This window comes from Heptranchias perlo, unplaced genomic scaffold, assembly GCF_035084215.1.
Source record: "Heptranchias perlo isolate sHepPer1 unplaced genomic scaffold, sHepPer1.hap1 HAP1_SCAFFOLD_65, whole genome shotgun sequence".
In the NCBI taxonomy this organism is placed as follows: domain Eukaryota; kingdom Metazoa; phylum Chordata; class Chondrichthyes; order Hexanchiformes; family Hexanchidae; genus Heptranchias; species Heptranchias perlo.
The window spans coordinates 2,095,741-2,120,851 of record NW_027139677.1 but is presented as its reverse complement, the minus strand read 5'-3'; the positions used below and the strand labels follow the sequence as shown (position 1 = coordinate 2,120,851).

The window sequence follows — 25,111 nt, the reverse complement described above, 5'->3', positions numbered from 1 at the left end:
AATGTACAGTGTGTACTAATAAAACTATTACTGATACTAATAATAATGTACAGTGTTTATTATTAACAATATTACGCATACTAATAATAATGTACATTGTTTATTAATAATACTATTACTTGCACTAATAATAATGTACACTCTTTATTAATAATACTATTGTTCACACTAATAATATTGTACAGTTCTTAATAACATTATTACTGATACTAATAATAATGTACAGTGTTTATTAATAACATTGTTACTGACACTAATAATAATGTACAGTGTTTATAATTACATTATTACTGATACTAACAATATTTTGCAGTTTATTAATAGCACTATTACTGACACTAATAATAATGTACAGTGTTTATTAATGACAATATTACTGACAATAATAATGTACAGTCTTTATTAATAACACTATTACTTCCACTGATATTATTGTACCTTGTGAGACATTCAAGAACGACAACAACTTCTAATTATCGAACGCGCTCAATGTAGTAAAACGACCCCAGGTGGGTCACGGGAGAGTTATCATTCAAAATTTGACACCGAGCCACATATGGAGATATCAGGACAAGAGGTCGGGTTTAAGGAGAGTCTTAAAGGAAGAGAGAGTGGTATAGAGGTTTCGGGGGGAATTCCAGAGCTTGGAGTCCAGACTGCAGAAGGCCCAGGCGCTAATGGTGGAGGTGAGTAAATTGGGGATGCACAAGAGGCAAGAATGGAAGGAGCGCAGAGATCGACAGGACACAGCGCGGACTCGGGCTTAAGCCCAGGACAATGCAGAGACCTGAGAGGAGGAAGAGTCATTAGCTGAAGGAGCTCGAATTCCGGATTTCAGAGCTTGAGCAGCGACTGGCGACACTGCCGTTGAGGCGACGTTGATAGCCCGTTTCAGGAGTTGGTCACTCCACAGCTTAAGACTATGCAGGCAGAGAGGGAATGCGTGACCGCCAGGAAGAGGAGGACCAGGAAGGTAGTGCAGGAGTCCCCCGAGTGCATCTCGCTCCCTAACCCGTGACTAGTGGTGAGAGTACTGGTTCCTCTGTGGTGCACAGTCAGAGCCAAGTCCACATCACCATTGGTAACTCTGCTGTACAAGGCAGGGGCGGGCAGGGGGGTGGGGAGGAATAGGAGGAATGTCAGAAAGGCACTAGTGATAGAGGATTCAATAGTTAAGGGAACAGACAGGCGTTTCTGTGGCCGCAGACACGATTCCAGGATGGTATGTTGCATCCCTGGTGCCAGTGTCAAGGATGTCACTGAGCGGCTGCAGAACACTCTGAGGGGAGAGGGTGAACATCCAGAGGTTGCCAAAACACTCTGAGGGGAGAGAGTGAACAGCCAGAGGTTGCCAAATGACATAGGTAGGAAGAGGGATGAGTTCCTGCAGGCAAAGTTTAAAGAGATGTGAAATAGATTATAAGCTGGACGAAGAAGGTACTGATCTCCGGATAACGCCCGGTGTCACGCACTGGCGAGTATAGAAATAACTGGATATTGCAGACGAATGTGTGGCTTGAGAGGTGGTGCAGGAGGGAGGGCTTTAGATTTCTGGGGCATTGGGACCGGTTCTGGCAGATGAGGAACGTGAAAAAGCCGGACGGGTTGCACCTCAACACGGCCGGGACCAATATCATCGCAGGGAGGTGTGCTGGTTCTGTTGGGGAGGGTTTAAGCTCGCTTGGCAGGGGGATAGGAACCTGAGCGTAGATTCAGAAGGGAGGGAAGCAGAGCTGGAAATGAAAGGCACAAAATTAGTAAGCGAGTTTGGAATGCAGGGGTAACAAAGGCTAGAAAATAATCCAAGCAGTTTGGCAGTGCATAATGGTATCTACCTCAATGCAAGGAGTCTAGTGAATAAGGCAGGTGAGCTGAGGGCACAGATAGACACGTGGAAGTACGATATCTTAGCTATTACTGAAACATGGCTTAACAGGGTCAGGAATGGGAGCTCATCGTACCTAGATACAGGTTTTCAGACGAGTTAGAAAGGAGGATTATAAAGGAGGGGGTTCGCAATATTGCTTAAAGCAACAATTAAAGCTGTCAGGAGCGATTGTATGTTAGAAGGATCATCACATGAAGAAATATGGGTGGAACTGAAGAACAAAAAAGGGGCAATCGCACTGCTGGGAGTGTACCATAGACCCCCAAACAGTCAGAGGGAGATAGAAGAGGAAATGTTTCGGCAATTTTCTGAGAAGTGTAAAAATAATAGGGCAGTAATAGTAGGGGATTTTAGCTACCCTATTATTAAATGGGATACAATCAGTGTAAAAGGTGTAGAGGGCGCAGAATTCATAAAATGGATTCAGAAGAAGTTTTTCAGCCAGTATATAGCAAGACCAACAAGAGTGGTGCAGTTCTGGATTTAGTTTTAAGGAATTAATCTGGGCAGGTGGAACGAGTATCAGTTGGAGAGCATTTTGGTGGTCGTGAGCATAATTTAGTTCGATTTAGCGTAGTAATAGAAAAGGACAAAGATAGAACAGGAATTAAATTTCTCAATTGGCGAAAGGCCAATTTTAGTAAGCTTAGATGTGATTTAATAAGAGTGGACTGTAAACAGCAACTTGAAGGTAAATCAGTGTCAGAGCACTGGGAGACATTCAAGGGGGAGATAGTGACAGTTCAGGGCAAATAAGTTCCCCCTTGGAAAAAGGATGGAACTCTCAAATCTAGAGCCCCCTGGATGTCAAGGAGCACACAGGTTAGGATATGGCAAAAAAGGGGAAGCTTATGTCAGATACCGAGAGCTCAATACTGCAGAAAGCTGAGAGGTGTATAGAAAGTGCAGGGGTTAAATTAGAAACGAAATTAGGAAACCAAAGAGAGGGTATGAAAAATATTGGCAAGTAAAATCAAGGAGAATCCTAAGATGTTTTATAAATACATAAAGAGCAAAAGGATAACTAAGGAAAGAGTAGGACCTGTTAGACCAAAGAGGTAAACTGTGTGCGGAGGCGGAAGATATGAATGTGGTTCTTAATTAATTCTTTGCATCTGTCTTCAAAAAATAAGGAGATGATGCAGACATTGTAGTTAAGCAGGAGGAATGTGAAATACTGGATGTGATAAACATAGCGAGAGAGGTAACATTCAGGAGCTTAGCATCTTTGAAAGTAAATAAATCTCCAAGGCTCGGATGAAATGTATCCCAGGCTGTTCAGAGAAGCAAGGGATGAAATAGCAGAGGCTCTGACCATCATTTTCCGATCCTCTCTGGATATTGGCGCGGTGGCGGAGGACTGCTAACGTTGTACTGTTGTTTTAAAAGGGAGAAAGGGATAGACAGAGTAATTACAGGCCAGTCAGCCAAACCTCGGTGGTGGGTAAATGATTGGAAAAAGTACTGAAGGACAGTATAAATCATCATTTCGAAAGATACGGACCATTAAGGACAGTCAGCGTGGATTTGTTAATGGAAGTTCGTGTCTGACTTACTTGATCGAATTTTTTGAGGAGGCAACATGGAGGGTCGATGACGGCAGCGCGTTTGGTGTAATCTACATGGATTTCAGCAAGGCTTTTGACAAGGTCCCACATGGCAGACTGGTCAGAAAAGTTAAAGCCCATTGGATCGAAGGGAAAGTGGCAAGTTGGATCCAAAATTTGATCAGTGGCAGGAAATAAAGGGTAAATGTCGACGGCGTTCTGTGAAGGAAGGCTGTTTCCAGTTGGGTTCCACAGGGCTCAGTACCATTTCGCTTGCATTTTGTGGTCTATATCAATGATTTAGACTTAAATGTAGAGGTTTAATTAAGAAGTTACCAGATGATACAAAAAGTGGACCTGAGATTGATGGTGAGGAAGAAAGCTGTAGACTGCAGAAGGACAGCAATAGGCTGGTCAGGTGGGCAGAAAAGTGGCAAATGGAATTCAGTGCGGAGAAGTGTGAGGTAATGCATTTGTGGAGGGCAAACAAGGCAATGGAATTCGGAGTGTACTGAGATATGTAAAGGAACATTGGGACCTTGGAGTGCAAGTCCACAGATCCCTGAATGGAGCCAGACATGTAAATCAGGTGGCAAAGAATACATCCGGGATACTTTCCTTCATTAGCTGAGGCATAGAATATAAGAGCAGGGAGGTTATGCTAGAACTGTATAAAGCACGAGTCAGGCCACAGCTTGAGTACTGCGTACAGTTCTGGTCACCACATTCCAGAGAAGATCAGATTGCACTCGAGAGGGTACACGGGAGATTTACGAGGCTGTTGCCAGGACTGGAGAATTTTAGCTATGTGGAAAGATTGGATCGGCCGGGGTTGTTTTCTTTGGAACAGAGGAGGCTGCGGGAGATGTAATTGAGGTGTATAAAATTATGAGGGGCCTAGATTGAGTGGATAGGGAGGGCCTATTTCCTTTAGCATCGAGGTCAATAAACAGGGGTCAAAGATTTAAAGTAATTGGTAGAAAGATCAGAGGGGAGTTGAGGAGAATTTTTTCACCCAGAAGGTGGTGGGGGTCTGGAACTCACGACCTGGAAGGGTGGTAGAAGCAGAAACCCTGATCACATTTAAACAGTACTTGGACATGCACTTGAAGTGCCGTAACCTACAAGGCTACGGACGAAGACGGAAAAGTGGGATTAGGCCGGGCTGCTCTTTTTCAGCAGGCACAGACACGATGGGCCAAATGTCGTAACCTTCTTTGATTCTATGAAAACCGTGAACCATTCCCTCCTGCTCCAGCTGCACGTTGACCTGCCACATAATTCCCTCCTTAATCTGCCCACTGCAAAACAATCTGGAGATCACCATCTGGAGGTCTGTTTTTGAGTCTTGTGCTGAAATCATTTTATTCCCCCTGTAAACGTATTTCTATCCGTGTTATTGGTTCCGACCATGGCTATTTTCTGCTCTCCTTTCCTTCGTAAAGATGGACCCACCTGTTCCAGAATGTTCTTTCCTCTGGCGCCAAGGAGACAACTTACCATTCGTGTCCTGCGCAGCTGCGAAACAGATTGCCTATTACCCAGACTATACAATCTCCTACCATTATCGCTCTCCTATTCCTGTGCCACACGTGGGTCTCGCCCTCTCCCAACTCGGGGTGTCGCCCTGCTTCCCGGTCTCACACTGTTACACAGGAAAACCATCCTCTGATCACTGTCTCTATTCACCACACAGTCCCCAACATCAGGTATCTATTGGAAAGTTCCACAACTCAGGGACTCCCTCCACCTGTGACTGCACTGCCCCTTTTGATGGCCACTCACTTCCCTCTACCTACACAGTATCTGTGCTGTTACATCTTCCTGAGCTATAGGTTCTTGCTCGATATCCGGACCCTTTATCAGGACAGAAATTATATTTTGATGAATTTTCTGAACCATGTGTCCATTCCCATTCTTTTTGAAGATGTTGGATCTTTTCCCCTGTTTGGACCTTCAGCCATTGTGGCGACAGGCATTCCCAGATTTCGATGCTATGTAATAAATATAATATCAACACTAATGAGCACGGTAGGAGGTGAGGAGATTTACCACTGATCTAATATTAACACTAATCAGCACTGCAGAAGATGAGGAGATTTCCCACTGCTATAATATTAACACTAATGTATAATGTTATGGAACATGTAATTTTAAACAGTCAAGTGATGGGCAGTATTTCTGTTTTCAATATCTTTATGGGTGTTACATTCTCAGAAAACGCCAACAAAATACAAGTGGTCGATTTGTATTCTGACATCCAGTGCTGGATGAGGAAAAATGTCCTCCAACTTAATATTGTGAAGACTGAAGCCATTGTCTTTGTTCCCCGCTGCAAACAACGTTCCCTCTCGAACTACACCATTCCTTTCCCTGGTCACTATGAGACTGATTGGACCGTTCGCAACCTTCGCGTCCTAATTGACCCTGTGATGAGCTTCCTCCCACACATCCGCTCCATCACCAAGACCGCCTACTTCCACATCCATAACTTCACCTGTCTCCGCCCCTGTCTCAGCTCGCCTGCTGCTGAAACACTCATCCATGCCTTTGTTACCTCCAGACTGCACTATACCAATGCTCTCCTGGCCGTCCTCCCATCTTCCACACTCCGTAAACTTGAGCTCGTCCAAAATCCTGCTGCCCCGTATCCTAGCCTGCACCAAGTCCCCTTCACCCATCACCCCTATGACCGACATTGGCTCCAGGTCCGGCAACGCCTTGATTTTAAAAACCTCATCCTGGATTTCAAATCCTTCCACGGCCTCGCCCCTCCCGATCTCTGCTTTTCCCAATCCATGTGAAGGTGTAATTCCCCCATTAAGACCACTATGCCTTTCTTACACGCTTTTCTAATCTCTTCATTTATAAAATCTAGCACTTCAGAGCTGCTGCCAGGGCTCCTATGTAGAACTCCCACTATTGTCTTAGATCCTTTCCTATTTCTCAACTCAACTCAACCCATAAGGTCTCTGTTGGCTGCTTACCTCTGGTTATATCCTCCTTTATCATTTAAGTGATGTCATCTCTAATCATTAAGGCTTCTTCTCCGCCTCTTCCATTTTCCCTATCTCTCCTGTCGACCTGAAAACCCGGTATATTCAGTTCCCAATCTTGACCATCCTGCAGCCATGTCTCAGTAACAGCTATTATGTCATACCATCCCATTTGAATTTGAACCTGTTGTTCATTTAATTTATTCCTTACACTCCGTGCATTTGTATATTGCTCTGAAATGCTAGATTTTGTATATAGAACTCTTAGTTGGGTCACACACCCGAGCGTGACCTTCAGCTTTGATGCTCGGTTAGTAGCTTTACGCCTTCTAGTTTTCACTTTATCTGTAGTGTTTAAAGTTCACTTTATTTCTGTTGCTCTACGCTTTTCCATTTCACTTGTCCTTGAACAACTGTTTGTACTATTTGTATTGTAGATTTCCCCTAGGTCTTCCCCTCTCTTGCTGCTCTCAACTTTACTCCCTTCTGTCTCCCCGCTCAGGTTCCCATCCCCCTGCCACTCTAGTTTAAACCTTCCCCAACAACACCAGCAAACACCCCGGCCAGGACATTGGTCCCGGTCCTGCTCGGGTGTAACCCGTCCCGCTTGCACAGATCCCACCTTCACCAGAACCGGTCCCAATGTCCTAAGAATCTAAATCCCTCCCTCCGACACCATTCTGCCTATTCTCCTGTTACTATACTCACTAGCACGTGGCACTGGTAGCAATCCTGAGATCACGACCTTTGACGTCCTGCTTTTTAATTTATCTCCTAACTCCTCAAATTCACCTTGCAGGGCCTCATCATTTTTTTTACCCATGTCGTTGGTACCGATATGGACCACGACTACTGACTATTCAACCTCCCCCTCCAGAATGTCCTGCAGCTGCTCCGCAACATCCTTGACCCTAGCACCAGGGAGGCAACAAACCATCCTGCAGTCACGTTTGCGGCCACAGAAACACCTATCTGTTCCCCTTACAATTGAATCACATATCATATAGCCCTGCCACTCCTCTTCCTCCCCTCCTGTTCAGCAGAGCCACCCGTGGTGCCACGAACTTGGCTCTTGCTGCTTTCCCCTGATAAGCCATCTTCCCCCAACAGTCTCCAAAGCGTTCTATCTGTTTGAGAGGGAGATCGCCCCAGGGGACTCCTGCTCTACCTGCCTAGTCCTTTTACTCTGTCTGGCGGTCACCCATGTCCTTTCTGCCTGTGTAATCTTTACCTGCGGTGTGACCACTTCACTGAACGTACGATCCACGATGGTCTCAGCATCACGAATGCTACACAGCGAATCCACCCGCAGCTCCAGCTCCGAAATGCGGTTAGCCAGTAGCTGCAGCTGGACACACTTCCTGCACACATGGTCGCCAGGGACACTGGTAATGTCAATGATTTCCCACATAGTGCAGGAGGAGCATATCACGGGTGCGAGCGATGCAGCCATTACTTGCCTTCGATTTACCCAGCGTTCACCTCTCGTTCTCTCCTGTCTCAATTGCGACGTTGCACAGTAGTATTCTCTTGTTGCTGGTGAAATAAATGTAGAGCCAGTTCAATGGGGAATAAAGTGAGAGACTCCCCTCCCCTGTAAACTTGGAGTACAGGTTCATTTAAATAAAGTGAGAGACTTCCCTCCCCTATAAACTGGCAGTACCTGACATTTAAATCAAGTGAGAGACTCCCCTACCCTATAAACTAGGAGCACAGGTTCATTTCAATAAAGTGAGAGACGCCCCTCCCCTATAAACTAGGCGTGTGGGTTCATTTAAATAAAGTGAGAGACTCCCCTCCCCTATAAACTAGGCGTTCAGGTTCATTTAAATAGAGTGAGAGACTCCACTCCCCGAAAAACTAGGAATACAGGTTCATTTAAATAAAGTGAGAGACTCCCCTCCCCTGTAAACAAGGAATCACAAGAGATGGGTGAGATCCTGAATGAATATTTCACATCGGTATTTACGGTTGAGAAAGGCATGGATGTGAGAGAACTTGGGCAAACAAATAGTGATGTCTTGAGGGGTGTACATATTACAGAGAGGGAGGTGCTGGACGTATTAACGCGCATCAAGGTAGATAAATCTCCGGTACCTGATGAAATTTATCCCAGGACGTTATGGGAGGTTAGGGAGGAAATTGCGGGTGCCCTAGCAGAGATGTTTGAATCATCGACAGCTACAGGTGAGGTGCCTGAAGATTTGAGGGTAGCAAATGTTGTTCCTTTGTTTAGGAAGGGTGGCAGGGAAAAGCCTGGGAACTACAGACCGGTGAGCCTGACATCTGTAGTGGGTAAGTTGTTGGAGGTTATTCTGAGAGACAGGATCTACAGGCATTTGGAGAGGCAGGGACTGATTAGGAACAGTCAGCATGGTTTTGTGAGAGGAAAATCATGTCTCACGAATTTGATTGAGTTTTTTGAAGGGGTAACCAAGAAGATAGATGAGGGCTGTGCAGTTGACGTGGTCTACGTGGACTTTAGCAAAGCCTTTGACAAGTTACCGCATGGTAGGTTGTTACATGAGGTTAAATCACACGGGATCCAAGGTGAGGCAGCCAATTGGATACAAAATTGGCTTAACGACAGAACACAGAGGGTGGTTGTAGAGGGTTGTTTTTCAAACTGGAGGCCTGTGACCAGTGGTGTGCCTCAGGGATCGGTGCTGGGTCCGCTGTTATTTGTTATTTATATTAATGATTTGGATGAGAATTTAGGAGGCATGGTTAGTAAGTTTGCAGATGACACCAAGATTGGTGGCATTGTGGACAGTGAAGAAGGTTATCTAGGATTGCAACGGGATCTTGATAAATTGGGCCAGTGGGCCGATGAATGGCAGATGGAGTTTAATTTAGATAAATGTGAGGTGATGCATTTTGGTAGATCGAATCGGGCCAGGACCTACTCCGTTAATGGTAGGGCGTTGGGGAGAATTATAGAACAAAGAGATCTAGGAGGACAGGTTCATAGCTCCTTGAAAGTGGAGTCACAGGTGGATAGGATCGTGAAGAAGGCATTCAGCATGCTTGATTTCATTGGTCAGAACATTGAATACAGGAGTTGGGATGTTTTGTTGAAGTTGTACAAGACATTAGTAAGGCCACACTTGGAATACTGTGTACAGTTCTCGTAACCCTATTTTAGAAAGGATATTATTGAACTGGAAAGAGTGCAGAAAATATTTACTAGGATGCTACCGGGACTTGATGGTTTGACTTATCGGGAGAGGTTAGATAGACTGGGACTTTTTTTCCCTGGAGAGTAGGATGTTTAGGGGTGATCTTATAGAAGTCTATAAAATAATGAGGAGCATAGATAAGGTAGATAGTCAAAATCTTTTCCCAAGGTAGGGGAGTCTAAAACGAGGGGACATATATTTAATGTGAGAGGGGAGAGATACAAAACGGTCCAGAGGGGCATTTTTTTCACTCAAAGGGTGGTGAGTGTCTGGAACGAGCAGCCAGAGGCAGTAGTCGAGGCGGGTACAATTTTGTCTTTTAAAAAGCATTTGGACAGTTACATGGGTAAGATGGGTATAGAGGGATATGGGCTAAGTGCAGGCAATTGGGACTAGCTTAGTGGTATAAACTGGGCGACATGGACATGTTGGGCCGAAGGGCCTGTTTCCATGTTGTAAACTTCTGTGGCTCTATGACTCTATGACTACGGGGACATTTCAAACTTGTAACTGGGAAGAATAAACTCCCCTGTTACATAAAATCCTGCGGGACGGATTTTACATCAGCTGTTAGAGCTGTTTCACAATATAACTCATCCCAAGTTATTTTACCGATCAGTATAATGCACAGTCTATAGAGTACAGGCAATAGCCGCTTTATCATTTCAATTCAGGGAAAATTGCCCCATTCCCTTAAAATCCGACGGGATCAGGAGCAGCAGAAATGAGACCCGTTTCCCCAAAACATGACAGGGATGGTCACTGATCTCCAGGAGGGTAATTCTGATCAGGGAATGAGAACGCACTGAGGAACATTGAAAGGCTTCACATAGTCAGCACTTTATTTATTAAATACATTTACTGACAGTCCCTGAATATATGGGGAGTTGGACAGACTGAGATTCATTGTTGTTGAGAGGACAATCTGCTTCTTAATTTCTTGAAGTTTTTTTTATTGTGTTCTGTAATATCAGAGAGAGAAATTGTATCGGATCCGTGGTTTGATTCAGTTTGTTTCTCATTCTGTCTGTTTTTTGTTTGGACTGGCGAAGAATGAACTGGGAGATTCAGGAGTGAAACTAATGTCTGGGGCTCTGAGGAATCCGGACTGTAAAATACAGAAACTGGGGTAAGTATCAGACTGTGTGAGATTGTGTTTATAATAACTGGATGTCTAACACTGGATATAATGAGTATCAGTAATAGTATTATTAATAAACACTGGAGATCTCCCCTTGACTCCTGTTATTTCTCTCTCTCTGACGCCAGTCTACGGGAAAACGGTCTCACAGATTCTTGTACGGAGGATCTCGTCTCCGCTCTCTGCACATACTGGTCACTGACGGGTCTGTCCCTCGGGTTAAACTCCTTCACAGACCGATCTGACACCGCTCTCTGCCGCCTCATGTTGACCTGCAGGAGTCTGGAGCGGATCCGTTGAGTGCTTGTGTTCGTGGTTAATATAATACATAAAATCTAGATGGTATTCAGTCAATATCATGGGTGATATTTGTCTGTAATTATTATTGAAATATTAAGCCCAGTCTCCCTGTTATTTACACTGTTGTGTATTCTGTTTATTTCCTGTTTAATCTTTAATCTGTTTCAGGCTGGAGAAGAATCAGTTCAGTTCAAACTTAAAGAATCAGCTGAATTTGCTGCAGGACACAAGACACGGACTGAAAGTGGACTCGTGATCGTTGCAATTTATGAACATTATTGGTTTCATTTTGTGTTCATATTTGGCCGATTTTCTGTCCCTCCCCTTTAAACGGCCGCGCTCCAGGTTTAAACCCGAACTGCCGTTTAACGGTTTCGACACCGAGCTGAACGTACAGACAGGAAGGGCCTCGAGTGGGGCTCATTCTGGGCTGCAGAGCGACACTGGGTAAATGCACAGACAGTAAGCGCTCAGACTGGGGCTCAGTCTGGCTGCAGTGGTACACTGACAATTGGACTCAGTATTCCTGGTTGTGTCTCACAGTGACGATTCGGTCACTGTAACAAGTGTCCCTGTTTATAGTGTGTGTCTGTCTCAGTGAGAAGTCGGACTCTGTAACAAGTGTCCCTTTTTACCGTGTGTGTCTCTCCCAGTGAGGATTCGGACTCTGTAACAAGTGTCCTTGTGTTAAGTGCGTGTCTCTCCCAGTTAGGAGACGGACTCTGTCACAATTACCGTGTCTGTCTCTCCGAGTGAGGAGTCTATCCCAGTGAGGAGCGCCTATAAGTGTGTCTATCCCAGTGATGAGTCAGTCTCTGTATATGGTGTACAGTGTGTGTTTATCCTCGTGAAGAGTCAGACTCTGTAACAAGTGCCTCTGTGTATATTGTGTGTCTATCCTAGTGAGGAATTAGACTCTGTATATAGTGTATAGGCTGTGTCTATCATAGTGAGGAGTCAGTCTCTGTCTATAGTGTACAGTCTGTGTCTATCCTAGTGAGGAGTCAGTCTCTGTATATAGTGTGTAGTGTGTGTCTATCCTAGTGAGGAGTCAGTCTCTGTATATAGTGTATAGTGTGTGTCTATCCTAGTGAGGTGTCAGTCTCTCCATATAGTTTATAGTGTGTGTCTATCCGAGTGATGTGTCAGTCTCTGCATATCATGTACAGTGTGTATCTATCCTAGTGAGGAGTCAGTCTCTCCATTTAGTGTAGAGTCTGTGTCAATCCTAGTGAGGAGTCAGTCTCTGTATATCGTGTATAGTGTGTGTCTATCCTAGTGAGGAGTCAGTCTCTGTCTATAGTGTACAGTCTGTGTCTATCCTAGTGAGGAGTCAGTCTATGTATATAGTATATCGTGTGTGTCTATCCTAGTGAGGAGTCAGTCTCTGTATATAGTGTAGAGTGTGGGTCTATCCTAGTGAGGTATCAGTCTCTGTATATCGTGTACAGTGTGTATCTATCCTAGTGAGGAGTCAGTCCCTCCATATAGTGTAGAGTCTGTGTCTATCCTAGTGAGGAGTCAGTCTCTCTATATAGTATATAGTGTGTGTCTATCCTAGTGAGGAGTCAGATTCTTTATATAGTGTAAAGTGTGGGTCTATACTAGTGAGGAGTCAGTCTCTGTATATAGTGTATAGTTTGTGTCTATCCTAGTGAGGTGTCAGTCTCTCCATATAGTTTATATTTTGTGTCTATCCTAGTGAGGTGTCAGTCTCTGCATATCGTGTACAGTGTGTATCTATCCTAGTGAGGAGTCAGTCTCTCCATATAGTGTAGAGTCTGTGTCTATCCTAGTGAGGAGTCAGTCTCTGTATATCGTGTATAGTGTGTGTCTTTCCTAGTGAGGAGTCAGTCTCTGTCTATAGTGTACAGTCTGTGTCCATCCTAGTGAGGAGTCAGTCTCTGTCTATAGTGTACAGTCTGTGTCCATCCTAGTGAGGAGTCATTCTCTGTATATAGTGTATATTGTGTGTCTATCCTAGTGAAGAGTCCGTCTCTCCATATGGTGTATCGTGTGTTTCTATCCCAGTGAAGAGTCGGGCTCTGTAACAAGTGTCCCTTCAACCCTCACACCTCTGCGCCCTTCCAATTCTGGCCTCTTGTGCATCCCCGATTTTAAACACTCCACCATTGTCCGCCGTGCCTTCAGCTGCCGAGGCCCGAAGCACTGGAATTCTCTCCCTGAACCTTTCCATCTCTCCACCTTTCTCTGCTCCTTTTAAGACGCTCCTTAACATCTACCTCTTTGACCAAACATTTGCTCATGCATGGAGCCGGCGGGGACTCGATGGGCTGAATGGCCTCCTTCCGTGCTGTAATCTTCCATGATTCTATGATTTGGTCACCTGTCGGAATATCCTCTTGTGTGTCTCAGTGTCAAATTGTGATTGTTAATCGCTCCTGTGATGCACTTTGGGACGTTTTCCTACTTTAAAGGCACTCTATAAACACACGGTGTTATCCTTGTGCTGTGTTAATAAAACTTTCCCGCTTACTTCTGCTCGGGCATGATCTTGTCGTTATTTTCAATAAACTGGTATTATTGTTTCAAAATATTGAATAAAGGTTCCTCGAAACTACATCCCACCTCCTCGAAACAGCATCGCAGATACAGCCGATTTGCCTATTGAAGTGCGTGAGTGTTGCTCGAGATGCTGGATATCAATTTACACAAAATGTTGAGACTGTGAGCGAAAGAGCTCAGCTTGGACTCAACAAAATGGCCGCCAAGCATCTGCTGCAAAATGGCCGACATGCATCTAGCACAAAATGGCCGCCATGCACCGAACGCAAATCACAGAAAGAAACAGCACTGAAGGAGGCTTTTCCGCCCATCGTGCCTGTGCCAGCTCTTTGAAAGCGCAATCTAATTAATCCAACTCCCCGCCCCCCGCTCTTTCCCAATATACCTTCATCGAATTTTTTAAAGTATTTATCCGATTCCCATTTGAAAGTTATTATTGAATCTGCTTCCTCCACTCTTTGAGGCAGCGCATTCCAGATCATAACTCGATGAATAAAACATTGTCCCCTTCAAACCAATTATTTTCCATCTGTATCCTATGGTAACCGACCCTCCTGCCAATGGAAACATGTTCTCCTTATTACCGCTCACATGGCCGCTCTGTTCCCTTAAATTTGCCGCATTTCCCCGAAACACGAGCATTGCCACAGAGAGGGGAGGACGTGGGCTGGGACCCCGCAGGTACCATCAGGTGAGCAGTTTGTTGACTGCAGACAGGAGCTCCTTTCCTGAGCCTTTGATCTGTTAGGATGTCTCTCTCTCTCCTTCTGGGTTTCTGCCCACTGTTAAGTAAATCTGGGCGAATCCTGCCCAGGACAGGCCTGGTTTGTCCAGGAAGACCAGGGGGCTGTTTGTTTGGAATTGTGACATTCCTGGGGGCGATTTTGCTGATGTGAAAGCTTTAACTCTAAGACCTTGTTGGGAATATTACTGCAGTTTGAAAATATCTATTACTGATCCCACTCACAGGCCCCACACAGGGCTGGGCAAAGGACAGGCCCCAGTGACACAGATCAATTCTAACCACAGCTCACACCAAACACCACAGACAGGGCTGGAAGGAGCAAGTGTGACATGGGGCAGACTGCTTCCCCATCCCCTCCCCCCTCGCCTGCTCCAACCTCCGCTATCTGTATTGCCAGTGTGGGTATATCCCCTCCCACCCCATCCCTCCCCTACTCCAACCCCCGCTTTATGTATTACCAGTCTCGGTACATCCCCTCCATCCCCCTCCCTCCCCTGCTCCAACCCCCACTCTGTGTATTCCCAGTCTTGGGCCACTCCTTACTTCCATCCCCAGAAAGACTGAACTTTCCCGATAAACTGGGGATTAACCTGCTGATTTATTTGGAAACTTTTTAAACTCACGTCCATGATTCAAATTTTCAACTCACACGTTCTGGAAGGGTGTGAGAGAGGGGCGTTTTTCTTGAGGCTGGGAACTGGGCAGGCTGACTACACACTGGCGATATCGTCAGCCTGTCTCTCTCCCTCTGCGTTTAACCCGGTCCCTTGCATCTGTGTGTCTTCTCTCTCCCCCTGTTTCTCCCTCTGTCTCTCCTGCTTCTCTCTTTCTCTCCCTTCCAGTCCACCTACATCTCTCAGCCTCTCCATTTATAGAGTCATAGAGTCATAGAGTTATACAGCACGGATAGAGGCCCTTCGGCCCATCGTGTCCGCGCCGGCCATCAAGCACTGTCTACTCTAATCCCATATTCCAGCATTTGGTCCGTAGCCTTGTATGCTATGGCATTTCAAGTGCTCATACAAATGCTTCTTGAATGTTGTGAGGATTCCTGCCTCCACAACCCTTTCAGGCAGTGAGTTCCAGACTCCAACCACCCTCTGGGTGAAAAAGTTCTTTCTCAAATCCCCTCTAAACCTCCCGCCTTTTACCTTGAATCTATGTCCCCTTGTTATAGAACCCTCAACGAAGGGAAAAAGCTCCTTAGTATCCATCCTATCTGTGCCCCTCATAATTTTGTACACCTCAATCATGTCCCCCCTCAGCCTCCTCTGCTCCAAGGAAAACAAACCCAATCTTCCCAGTCTCTCTTCATAGCTGAAGCGCTCCAGCCCTGGTAACATCCTGGTGAATCTCCTCTGCACCCTCTCCAAAGCGATCACATCCTTCCTGTAGTGTGGCGACCAGAACTGCACACAGTACTCCAGCTGTGGCCGAACCAGTGTTTTATACAGCTCCATCATAACCTCCTTGTTCTTATATTCTATGCCTTGGCTAATAAAGGCAAGTATCCCATATGCCTTCTTTACCACCTTATCTACCTGTTCCGCCGCCTTCAGGGATCTGTGAACTTGCACACCAAGATCCCTCTGACCCTCTGTCTTGCCTAGGGTCCTCCCATTCATTGTGTATTCCCTTGCCTTGTTGGTCCCTCCAAAGTGCATCACCTCGCACTTTTCCGGGTTAAATTCCATTTGCCACTGTTCCGCCCATCTGACCAACCCATCTATATCGTCCTGCACACTAAGGCTATCCTCCTCGCTATTTACCACCCTACCAATTTTTGTATCATCAGCGAACTTACTGATCATACCTTTTACTTTCATATCCAAGTCATTAATGTAGACCACAAACAGCAAGGGACGCATCACCGATCCCTGTGGTACCCCACTGGCCACAGGCTTCCAGTCACAAAAACAACCTTCGACCATCACCCTCTGCCTTCTGCCGCTCAGCCAGTTTTGTATCCAAAGTGCCAAGGCACACTGGATTCAATGGGCTCGTACCTTCTTGACCAGTCTCCTGTGGGGGACTTTATCGAAGGCCTTACTGAAATCCATGTATACCACATCCACTGCGTTACCCTCATCCACACGCCGAGTCACCCCCTCAAAAAATTCAATCAAATTAGTCAGACGTGATCTTCCCTTGACAAAGCCATGTTGACTATCCCTGATTAATCCTTGCTTCTCCAAGTGGAGACTAATTTTGTCCTTCAGAATTTTTTCCAATAATTTTCCTACCACTGATGTTAGGCTCACTGGTCTGTAGTTCCCCGGTTTTTCCCTACTCCCCTTCTTGAATAATGGTACTACATTAGCGGTTCTCCAGTCCTCTGGCACATCCCCTGTGGCCAGAGAGGTTGTGAATATAAGTGTTAGAGCCCCCGCAATCTCCTCCTTTGCCTCACACAGTAGCCTGGGATACATTTCGTCCGGGCCTGGGGATTTATCCATTTTTAGGCCTGCTAAAACCGCCAATACCTCCTCCCGCTCGATGTTAATATGTTCGAGTATATCACAGTCCCCCTGCCGTATTTCTATGTCTACATCTTCATTCTCCATCGTGAAAACAGATGTAAAAAATTCATTTACAACCCCTCCTACATCTTCCGGCTCCACCCACAGATTGCCATTTTTGTCCCTAATGGGCCCTATTTTTTCTCTAGTCATCCCCTTACCCTTAATATACTTATAAAACATGTTAGGATTTTCCTTTATTTTGCTCGCCAGTGTTATTTCATGGCCCCTCCTTGATCTCCTAATTTCTTTTTTAAGTATCCCCCTGCACTTTTTGTACTCCTCTAGGGCTTCCTCCGTCTTTAGCCTTATGTATCTTCCAAAAGCCCTCCTTTTTTTCCTAATCCATTCTCGTATATCCCCTGACATCCAAGGTTCCCTGGAGTTCTTGGAACCACCCTTGACCTTTACGGGAACATGTTGCCATTGTATGGTCTCAATCTCCCTTCTGAAAGACTCCCATTGCCCCGATGCGGATTTTCCTACAAGCAGCTGATCCCAGTCCATTTTGGCCAGATCCTGCCTTATCCTATTAAAATCGGCCTTCCCCCAATTTAGAACCTTTATTTCTGGCCCCTCCGTATCCTTTTCCATGACCACCTTAAATCTCACCGAATTATGGTCACTATCACCAAAGTGCTCACCTACTAGCACTTCTTCCACTTGGCCGGCCACATTCCCTAGAATTAGGTCCAGTACCGCCCCCTCTCTTGTCGGACTTTCTACATGCTGGCTCAAAAAGCTCTCCTGGATGCACGTTAATAATTTTGTACCCTCTAAGCCTTTTACACTCTGAGTATCCCAGTTAATATTGGGGAAGTTGAAATCCCCCACTATTATTACCCTATTATTTGCACAATTTTCTGAGATTTGCCTACATATCTGTTCCTCTATCTCCCCCTGACTGTTTGGGGGCCTATATTACACTCCCATCAAAGTGCTTGCCCCCATTTTGTTTTTAAGCTCCACCCATATGGCCTCATTAGAGGAACCTGCTAATATATCATCCCTCCTTATGGCAGTAATTGATTCTTTAATTAATATTGCGACCCCCCCTCCTCTTTTTCCTCCCCCTCTGTCTCGCCTGAAGTTTCTGTACCCCGGAATATTGAGCTGCCAGTCTTGCCCCTCCCTCAACCATGTCTCTGTGACAGCAACAATATCATACTCCCATGTGTTTATCAACACCTTCAGTTCATCCACCTTATTCGCAAGACTCCTTGCATTAAAATAGATGCCTTGCCCTCACATATTTGCCCTGTCTTCCAAGCTGACTTGTTTTTTTCTCTATATTTGGCTGCACATCACCCCCTATTGTAGCTCCACTCTGTATCACATTCCCCTGCCAAGTTAGTTTAACCCCCCCCCCCCCCAACAGTGCTAGCAAACCTCCCCGCAAGGATATTTGTCCCGCTCTGGTTCAGGTGCAACCCGTCCGACTTGTACAAGTCCCACCTTCCCCAGAAGCAGGCCCAGTGATCCAGGAAACTGAAACCCTCCCTCCTGCACCAACTCTTTAGCCACGCATTCATCTGTTCTATCCTCCAATTTCTTTTCTCACTAGCCCGTGGCGCCGGGAGTAATCCAGAGATTACAACCTTTGAGGTCCTGCTCTTTAATCTGCTACCTAGCTCCCTAAATTCTTGATGCAGGACCTCATCTCCCTTCTTTCTCTCTGCCTGTCTGCCCCTCTGTTTCTCCCTCACTATCAAAACACAAATCCTGGAGATTCCCACCCCTCTGACTCTCACTGCCCTGTACCCGCTTGGCCCAAATTGGTGCTGAGCGAACATTAAACATTACAGTGAATGTTCCACTTCTGGTATTTAACCCAGTCACCTCCATCTGTGTGTCTCTCTCTCTGACCCACTGTTTCTCTCTGTTCCTATCTGTGCTCCTTGCACTCTTTCTTTCTCTCTCCTCATCTGTTCCTATTTAAATCCCGAGCTCTATCCCTCTTTCGTTTTCTTTCACTTCCTCTCTCTCTCTGACTCTATCTCTCTGTTCTTCTTTCTCACCCCCTCTCTCTGGCTGCAGAGATAGTGGATGCATTGGTTTTGATCTTTCAAAATTCCCTGTATTCTAGAACTGCTCATGTGTATTGGAAGGTCGCAATTGTAACCCCACTATTGAAGAAAGGAGGGAGAGAGATAACAGGGAACTACAGGCCAGTTAGCCTGACATCAGTGGTCGCGAAACCGGTGGACTCCATTATTAAGGACGTTATCGGGGCACTTAGGAAGTCGTAATGTGATTAGGCGGAATCAGCATGAGTCAACATCGAACATCATCGTGTTCCGACTGGTACAAACATGGTGGAGAACTTCGCGCGTGTTGCACCCCAACTATTCAAGTATTTCGGCCCGATTACGCAATCGATTCCCAGCAATCATTTAAATCTGTTAATGAGGCTAAGAAATTATGAAAGAACAGATTTTGTCATTGACCTGAAATGTTGATTCTGTTTCTCTCTCCACGGGTGCTGCGTATTTCCAGCATATCAATCAATATCTGCGGTGCCCATCAATCACAGCGTGTGCAAAGATCGAGCGGACACAGCTGTATTCCATGTGTAACCGGGTATACTGAATAGAACAGTGGAAGCAGTCAGAGACATCTCCTCTGATGATCTTACACATCCTACAGTGTGAACGGTGGATTTAACCAGTCCCAGAGGCAGCATCCCCTCGACATCTTTCAATCTGCAACCAATAAACTGCAGGATAAATTTGGAAACAGTTTCATCCGAGACACACACTGGCGGACGGACAAATTGCTAGTTAATTGGCTCAATTCTTCATCTGATGCCTTTGCACCGAGCAACGCTCTCAAACCCCGGTCTGCAGTGTAACCGGTAGAAGCTCCGAATACTCAGCCTTGCCTTTGGGGATGCCGAAACTACACCAGTTGATAAAAGGGAACGGATATTACATGTTACTGTCTGTGCACCAACACACAGAGCGATTTATTCCATTCCAATATATGAGAGTATTGATTGCAGATCAAATGTCCCGATCATTAATGTTATTAAACATTTTTGGTCCTTACATTATTTTATCTGTTTTAACGGGTCGCTGATTCAGATTAATATCAATCAAATACATTCAGTAACAACAGGTAAAGACTTTATTTTTAATTTTGCTGGACAGCTTTCAATTATTTCTCAATAATCGAGATGACAGAAAAAAGCAGATCAAACAAGGGAACAACTGTTAACATTCGATAATGGCGGAACATCGCAGAACTGCGAATGAGACAGCGGCTCCGCTCCTTATTCCCTGGAGAAGGGATGAAGCGGCGGGTGCAACTGACATCAGTCCAGGCACCGAGTTCATCAAACCTCCGAGAAGAATCTTTCCCTAAAACTGGTGGGTCTTCCTGTCAATTACACGGTAGAATTGAATTACATTCCTCGCACAGTGATATTAAACTCGGTGATCGAAGATTCTATTCCAATATTAAAGTTCACTTCATCACCGACACGTTTCATACTTAAGGGGGAATGTCCTTATTTGGCAGGAGTCACTCGGCCAATGAACTGTCAAAACTGTAGAAACCCACGGTGAATGTTGCCGGTAAATGCTGAAAAGTGCATGAAATATCGTCGCTTACCTGTGAGTTTTTACAAGAACCATCTTTATGTAGCGGTAAGGAGAGGGAACCTTAGTCTAAACTGGAATAGAGGCTGAAAGTGAAATCTAATGCCCCAAAGGGAGCTCTATTTCGCATTTCTTTCAGTTTTAACCAATCTTAGAATCAGTGTCCAGGGAGATTTCAGCAGCTTCTTCAGCTCTTCTCTGAATTTCCTCTGGGTAGCTGCATAAATACACGTGTTTGGACAGCAACTCAAAAACTTCAGCATAGCTCCGGTTTCGGTGGCGATATACCCTGGGTTTGTACGGTCCCCTCGGTAATAATTGGAGTTTGTCAGTCTGGTAGTTAATAAACTCACAGCAGTTGTCAACCACAAAATTATAAAAGTGCCCGATATGGTGAAGAGTAAAATGATGGATTTCCTTCTGTTCTCCATCTCTGGATCACACTGATCCTCACTGCTGTGACCCCGGAGTGCCTTGCGGGCTCGACTGGCCACTGAAATCCGTCTGATGGTCAAAGAATTAAACAAGGCAATTAAGGTAAAGGGAAGCCAAACGAGCGAGATGCCGTGAAACGAGCCGTACGCTGTAATTGGAGGTGAGGAGAGAACAGCCTCACTTTCCCGGCAGCCCCACTGCACTTTGTTAATTATTCGTTCCGGTGCATATGGAAACAAAACGGGGATGTCCTTTAAAAAGATCAGAACAAAGAAGGTTGTTAGAACCGCGGCCGCAGTTCTCTCGGTGCAATACTTGGTTTTAAACTTCTGGCAGCAGAGAGCGACAAAACGTTCAAATGTGAAGGAGACGGTGAACCAAACAGACAAATCGAGCGTGACAACAGTCATGTATAAAATGAACCTACACACGGGAGTGAAGGAGAGGAATGAAAGTGGGAACTGATAACTGAAAATATGATACACGATTATATTGATGATCATGACCAGTAGATCGCCTGTTGCCATGGCCACCATGTAGCCAGAGATACACTTGGAAAGGCCGCAGTTTCCTCTTGAGAGAATCACAATTGTCATGAAGTTCGCTGTAATAAAGAGAGAGGAAAGAAATAATATTCCAGTGTCTGATTGAAATACAGCATGCGGTATATGGAGATACCTGTTGAGAGCATTTTACTCCATTCTGTATGATTATTAACACGGTGCACGGTGAGAACAGGATTAATATTGGAGCGATTACCAGGGAAAGCTACTGACACATGTTCATGAACTGTTGCAGCGCTCGATTCTGCACGGGGTGACAAGATGGCCCAGAAATCTACTGAAATCCTCATGTTGGAGCTGCAAAGAACATTGTAACATCAGTAAAATTATGAGATTAAGTGGAACGCAAAAAGGGCAAACTACGTGTTAACAAATTGGTCCCGGTCAATGCCGACTGTGTATTGCTGACATCCGGGAAATATTTGACCTGTTCCAACATGGATTAACAAGAAACAGGTTACAATGGCTCACCGGGGATACTGACGGCTGCGAGAATCGGGTCGTAAATCCGTTTTATCTGTTGAATAGATACTTGTCCCATTTTCTCTGAGAATGGATGACTTCTGTCGGAGCTGCAAGACTCTGACGAGCGCATGTTCGAGGAGGGAGAAGGGATCCTTACATTTATACACACATCAATCCTCCCGGGAGCCAATCACGTTACATCGTAATGAACAATAGTTACAGTCATTTAAAAATTGACTCAGGTAAGTTGTTTTCTTGTTTGATACATCAGATTAAATGAAAAAGTTAAAATTGTATTGGACAGTTTCAAAAAAACACAAACAATTAAAACATTCTTTACAAATGGAAAGTGGAATCTCCCAGTCCTGCTCCTGACCCTATTGCCACAGGTCTGGTGTCAGCAGTTACCATTGAAGTAATCGCCCTGAACCTGCTCTTGATTCACTCCCAGTGCCCCAACTCATCCAGTAGAAGCGCTGAACTTATTCCTGCCGCATTGGTGATGGCCCCAGTCTTGCAGCATCAGAAGTGAACCTGCGCCTCCGGCAGTAATGGCACCCTACACTTGCACTAAAGGACAAATGTACGGAATCTTACAACACCAGGTTATAGTCCAACAGTTTTATTTGAAAATCACAAGCTTTCGGAGATTATCTCCTTCGTCAGGTACACCTACACTTGCACAAATGTTGATCGTGTTCCTCCGTTGCTAGTGTTATCCCGGCACTGACAAAATCGGTTATTGTCCTTCTCCGGTGCTTGTGGTACACTTACACTAGAGGTAACAGTTCTCTTTCGGTACTAGTGCCCCTGTACATTACACTAGAGGTGACCGTTCTCCTCGAGTACAAATTGTACACATACACTTAGAGCTCTTCCAATTTTGGCACAAGTCCCCAGATGTTAGTGAGGAGGAATTTGCAGGACGGACTGGGCTTGATTTGCCATTGTCGTGTCCGGTGTCTTGCAGTACCACTGCTGACCGAGCTGGCCGAGTCCTGAAGGACATCGTTTGAGTGGCACTACCTCCTTGCAGAATGGTCACTGTATGTGGTGTTTTATTTAATATGTTTAAAATGTATTGACCCGACGTCTCATTGTTTCCTAGTTTTCGGCCGATGTTTACGGGTCATCCTGTAAAAAAACACTGTACATTTAGCTTATTGGATTCGGGGGGCAAAAACCTAACATTGATGGCGACCGCTTGAACAGAACTGGAGCCATTTGAGCGTTTGAGTGTTTAAAGTTGAGTATGTAATTTGGGGACTGGCCATCTCTAGTCAGTAAAACCCAACATTATCCCTATACGGAGCAGATTCAAGAAATATGGAGGATCTGTGTAAATAAGCAGATGCATCCTCAGCGCGACATGGCGGTATGGCTTTAAAAGTAAATTAACGGCCTGAAAAGACAGATCCTTTAAGTGAATCCGCTCAGATTCTTCCAAGCAATCTTCTGAAGACTTGAAAGAAAGGTAGATCCAAAGTTAGATAAGTTGCTTTATGTAGCGGATCGTGCTCTAATCCGGCTTCGGGGACATCCGCCCGCCTCCTCCATCCCCCGGCCTTCTCCGCGGCGCTCAATAGTCCGTGGACCAGCTGCCCGGCCCCGGGACCTCGCCCATTTTAGGCCCTCGGGGCCGTTCCCTCTTCAACCCAATTTTACTGGGAAACAGCGCGCGATGGAGGGGTGCGGGCCAGAGCGTCATCTCGGCATAAATTACTGTCATACACCATCTCCGCCCTTTCTCTGGGTTGGAAACAGGTGAAAGGCACTTCCCATTCTTTGACTGATCGCGGGTCTGCTCGGGGTCACGGGGCTCCGGAGTTGAACCCGCACGGCCGTTGAAAGGACGCAGCTTTGGCCCCGCAACGTCACATGTCTGTGAGGTCAGTAAGACAGCTTCCGCTGCTTTCGGTGGGAAGGGATGGATGAAACCCACAGAAGGGGTGGAACTCGCTCCCAGTGATAGGACATAGAAACATGCCACCACAGGATGGCAGTATATCTGGTCACCACGAGGTGGGCGGGGGCGGAGAAATGGATGTGTTGACTATATTGAGGCAGTGTACCGGGTCACCACAGGAGCGCAGTGTGCCGGGTCACCACAGAGTGGGGGGGGGGCAGTATGTGGGGTCACCACATGGAGGCAGTGTACTGGGTAACCACTGCGGGGCAGTGAACTGCTTCGCCGCAGCGCGGGAGAGTACGGGGTCACCACATGAGGGCATTGTTCCATGTCTGGCACAAGGGGGCGGGGAGTGCAGCGCTTACCACAGGGGAGCAGTGCACCGTGTCTGGCACAGGGAGCGGGTAGAGCACTATGTCGCCACAGGAGGGCAGTGTACTGTGTCTGGCCCAAGGGGCTGTGCTGGGCTTACCCCACTTTAACCATCGACAACTTCCAAAATCCTATACAAACTGGTAATTAATAAGGTAAATTGCCAGAAGACGCGTGGCCAATCAGACTTTGAATAAAACACCGCAAGTGTGAAGTGAAAAATCATCTTACTGGTATCGATCCAATGTTGGAGGAAGTGAGCTGGCCACAAACGGAAACAGTTTGCATCTGTCTCCACAAGTTTGAGCATTTTGCTTTTACTTTGTGCAGCTCATGCGCACAAATATTGAGATCGACTCAGTTCATCCTTTAGTTGTTTTTTTACAAGAACCTTCATTCAAACTCACAATATTTTGATTCAAATGACACTGGGTTTGATTGCCCGCGTAAAGTTTCATCTTTAATTTTGCTCACCGTCTGGTTTCCACCCAGAGCCGTGTCTGTGGCGAGAAAAAGGGAACACATCTATTTTACTGGACAATCTCCAGGTTGCAAACTGCAGTCAGTGGAGGCAAGCGATGCAGCTGTTCTCGTTTCCGTTTCGAGAGTTTGCTGATAACTTCCAGCCGCCAAATGAAAAAAAAGTGTTTGGAAATATGTTTCACTTCACTTATATTTGGTTTTCCAAAAACACGAGATCTCGAGTTCATTTTACTCTTCCCAGTAATTGATTCACGTGGTTTTGATGAGAGTTAAGTTTTCTATTAAAAGCTCAAATGATGCAAATGCTTCAATTTACAATCCGCACCCCACCGCCATTGATTTGAATCATAACAACATACAGCACAGAACGAGGCCGTTCGGCCCATCATGCCTGTTTCTGCTCTTTGAAAGAGCTCGCAAATTATTCACACTCACCTTCCCTTC

The 25,111-nt window shown here is 45.6% G+C and overlaps 1 protein-coding gene across 1 annotated transcript; it reads right to left on the bottom strand.

Moving 5' to 3' along the window:
* Nucleotides 1-20,559: 20,559 nt before the first annotated feature.
* On the bottom strand, nucleotides 20,560-24,894 carry LOC137318131 (probable G-protein coupled receptor 139). Its single transcript, XM_067981104.1, has 3 exons — nucleotides 24,719-24,894; nucleotides 21,635-21,735; nucleotides 20,560-21,479 (listed from the first exon to the last, which is right to left on the bottom strand). The coding sequence occupies exons 1-3, from the start codon at nucleotides 24,892-24,894 to the stop codon at nucleotides 20,560-20,562; spliced, it is 1,197 nt and encodes a 398-aa protein (XP_067837205.1).
* Nucleotides 24,895-25,111: the final 217 nt, after the last annotated feature.

Bases quoted from the DNA above. Each gene is read 5' to 3' on its own strand.
- LOC137318131 (XM_067981104.1), bottom strand. From the start codon at position 24,894: ATGAACTCGAGATCTCGTGTTTTTGGAAAACCAAATATAAGTGAAGTG. The intron at 21,736-24,718 runs GTAAAATAGATG...TGTTCTTTGCAG, and splicing joins TGCAACCTGGAGATTGTCCA to CTCCAACATGAGGATTTCAG. The intron at 21,480-21,634 runs GTAATCGCTCCA...TCTTTATTACAG, and splicing joins TGTGTCAGTAGCTTTCCCTG to CGAACTTCATGACAATTGTG.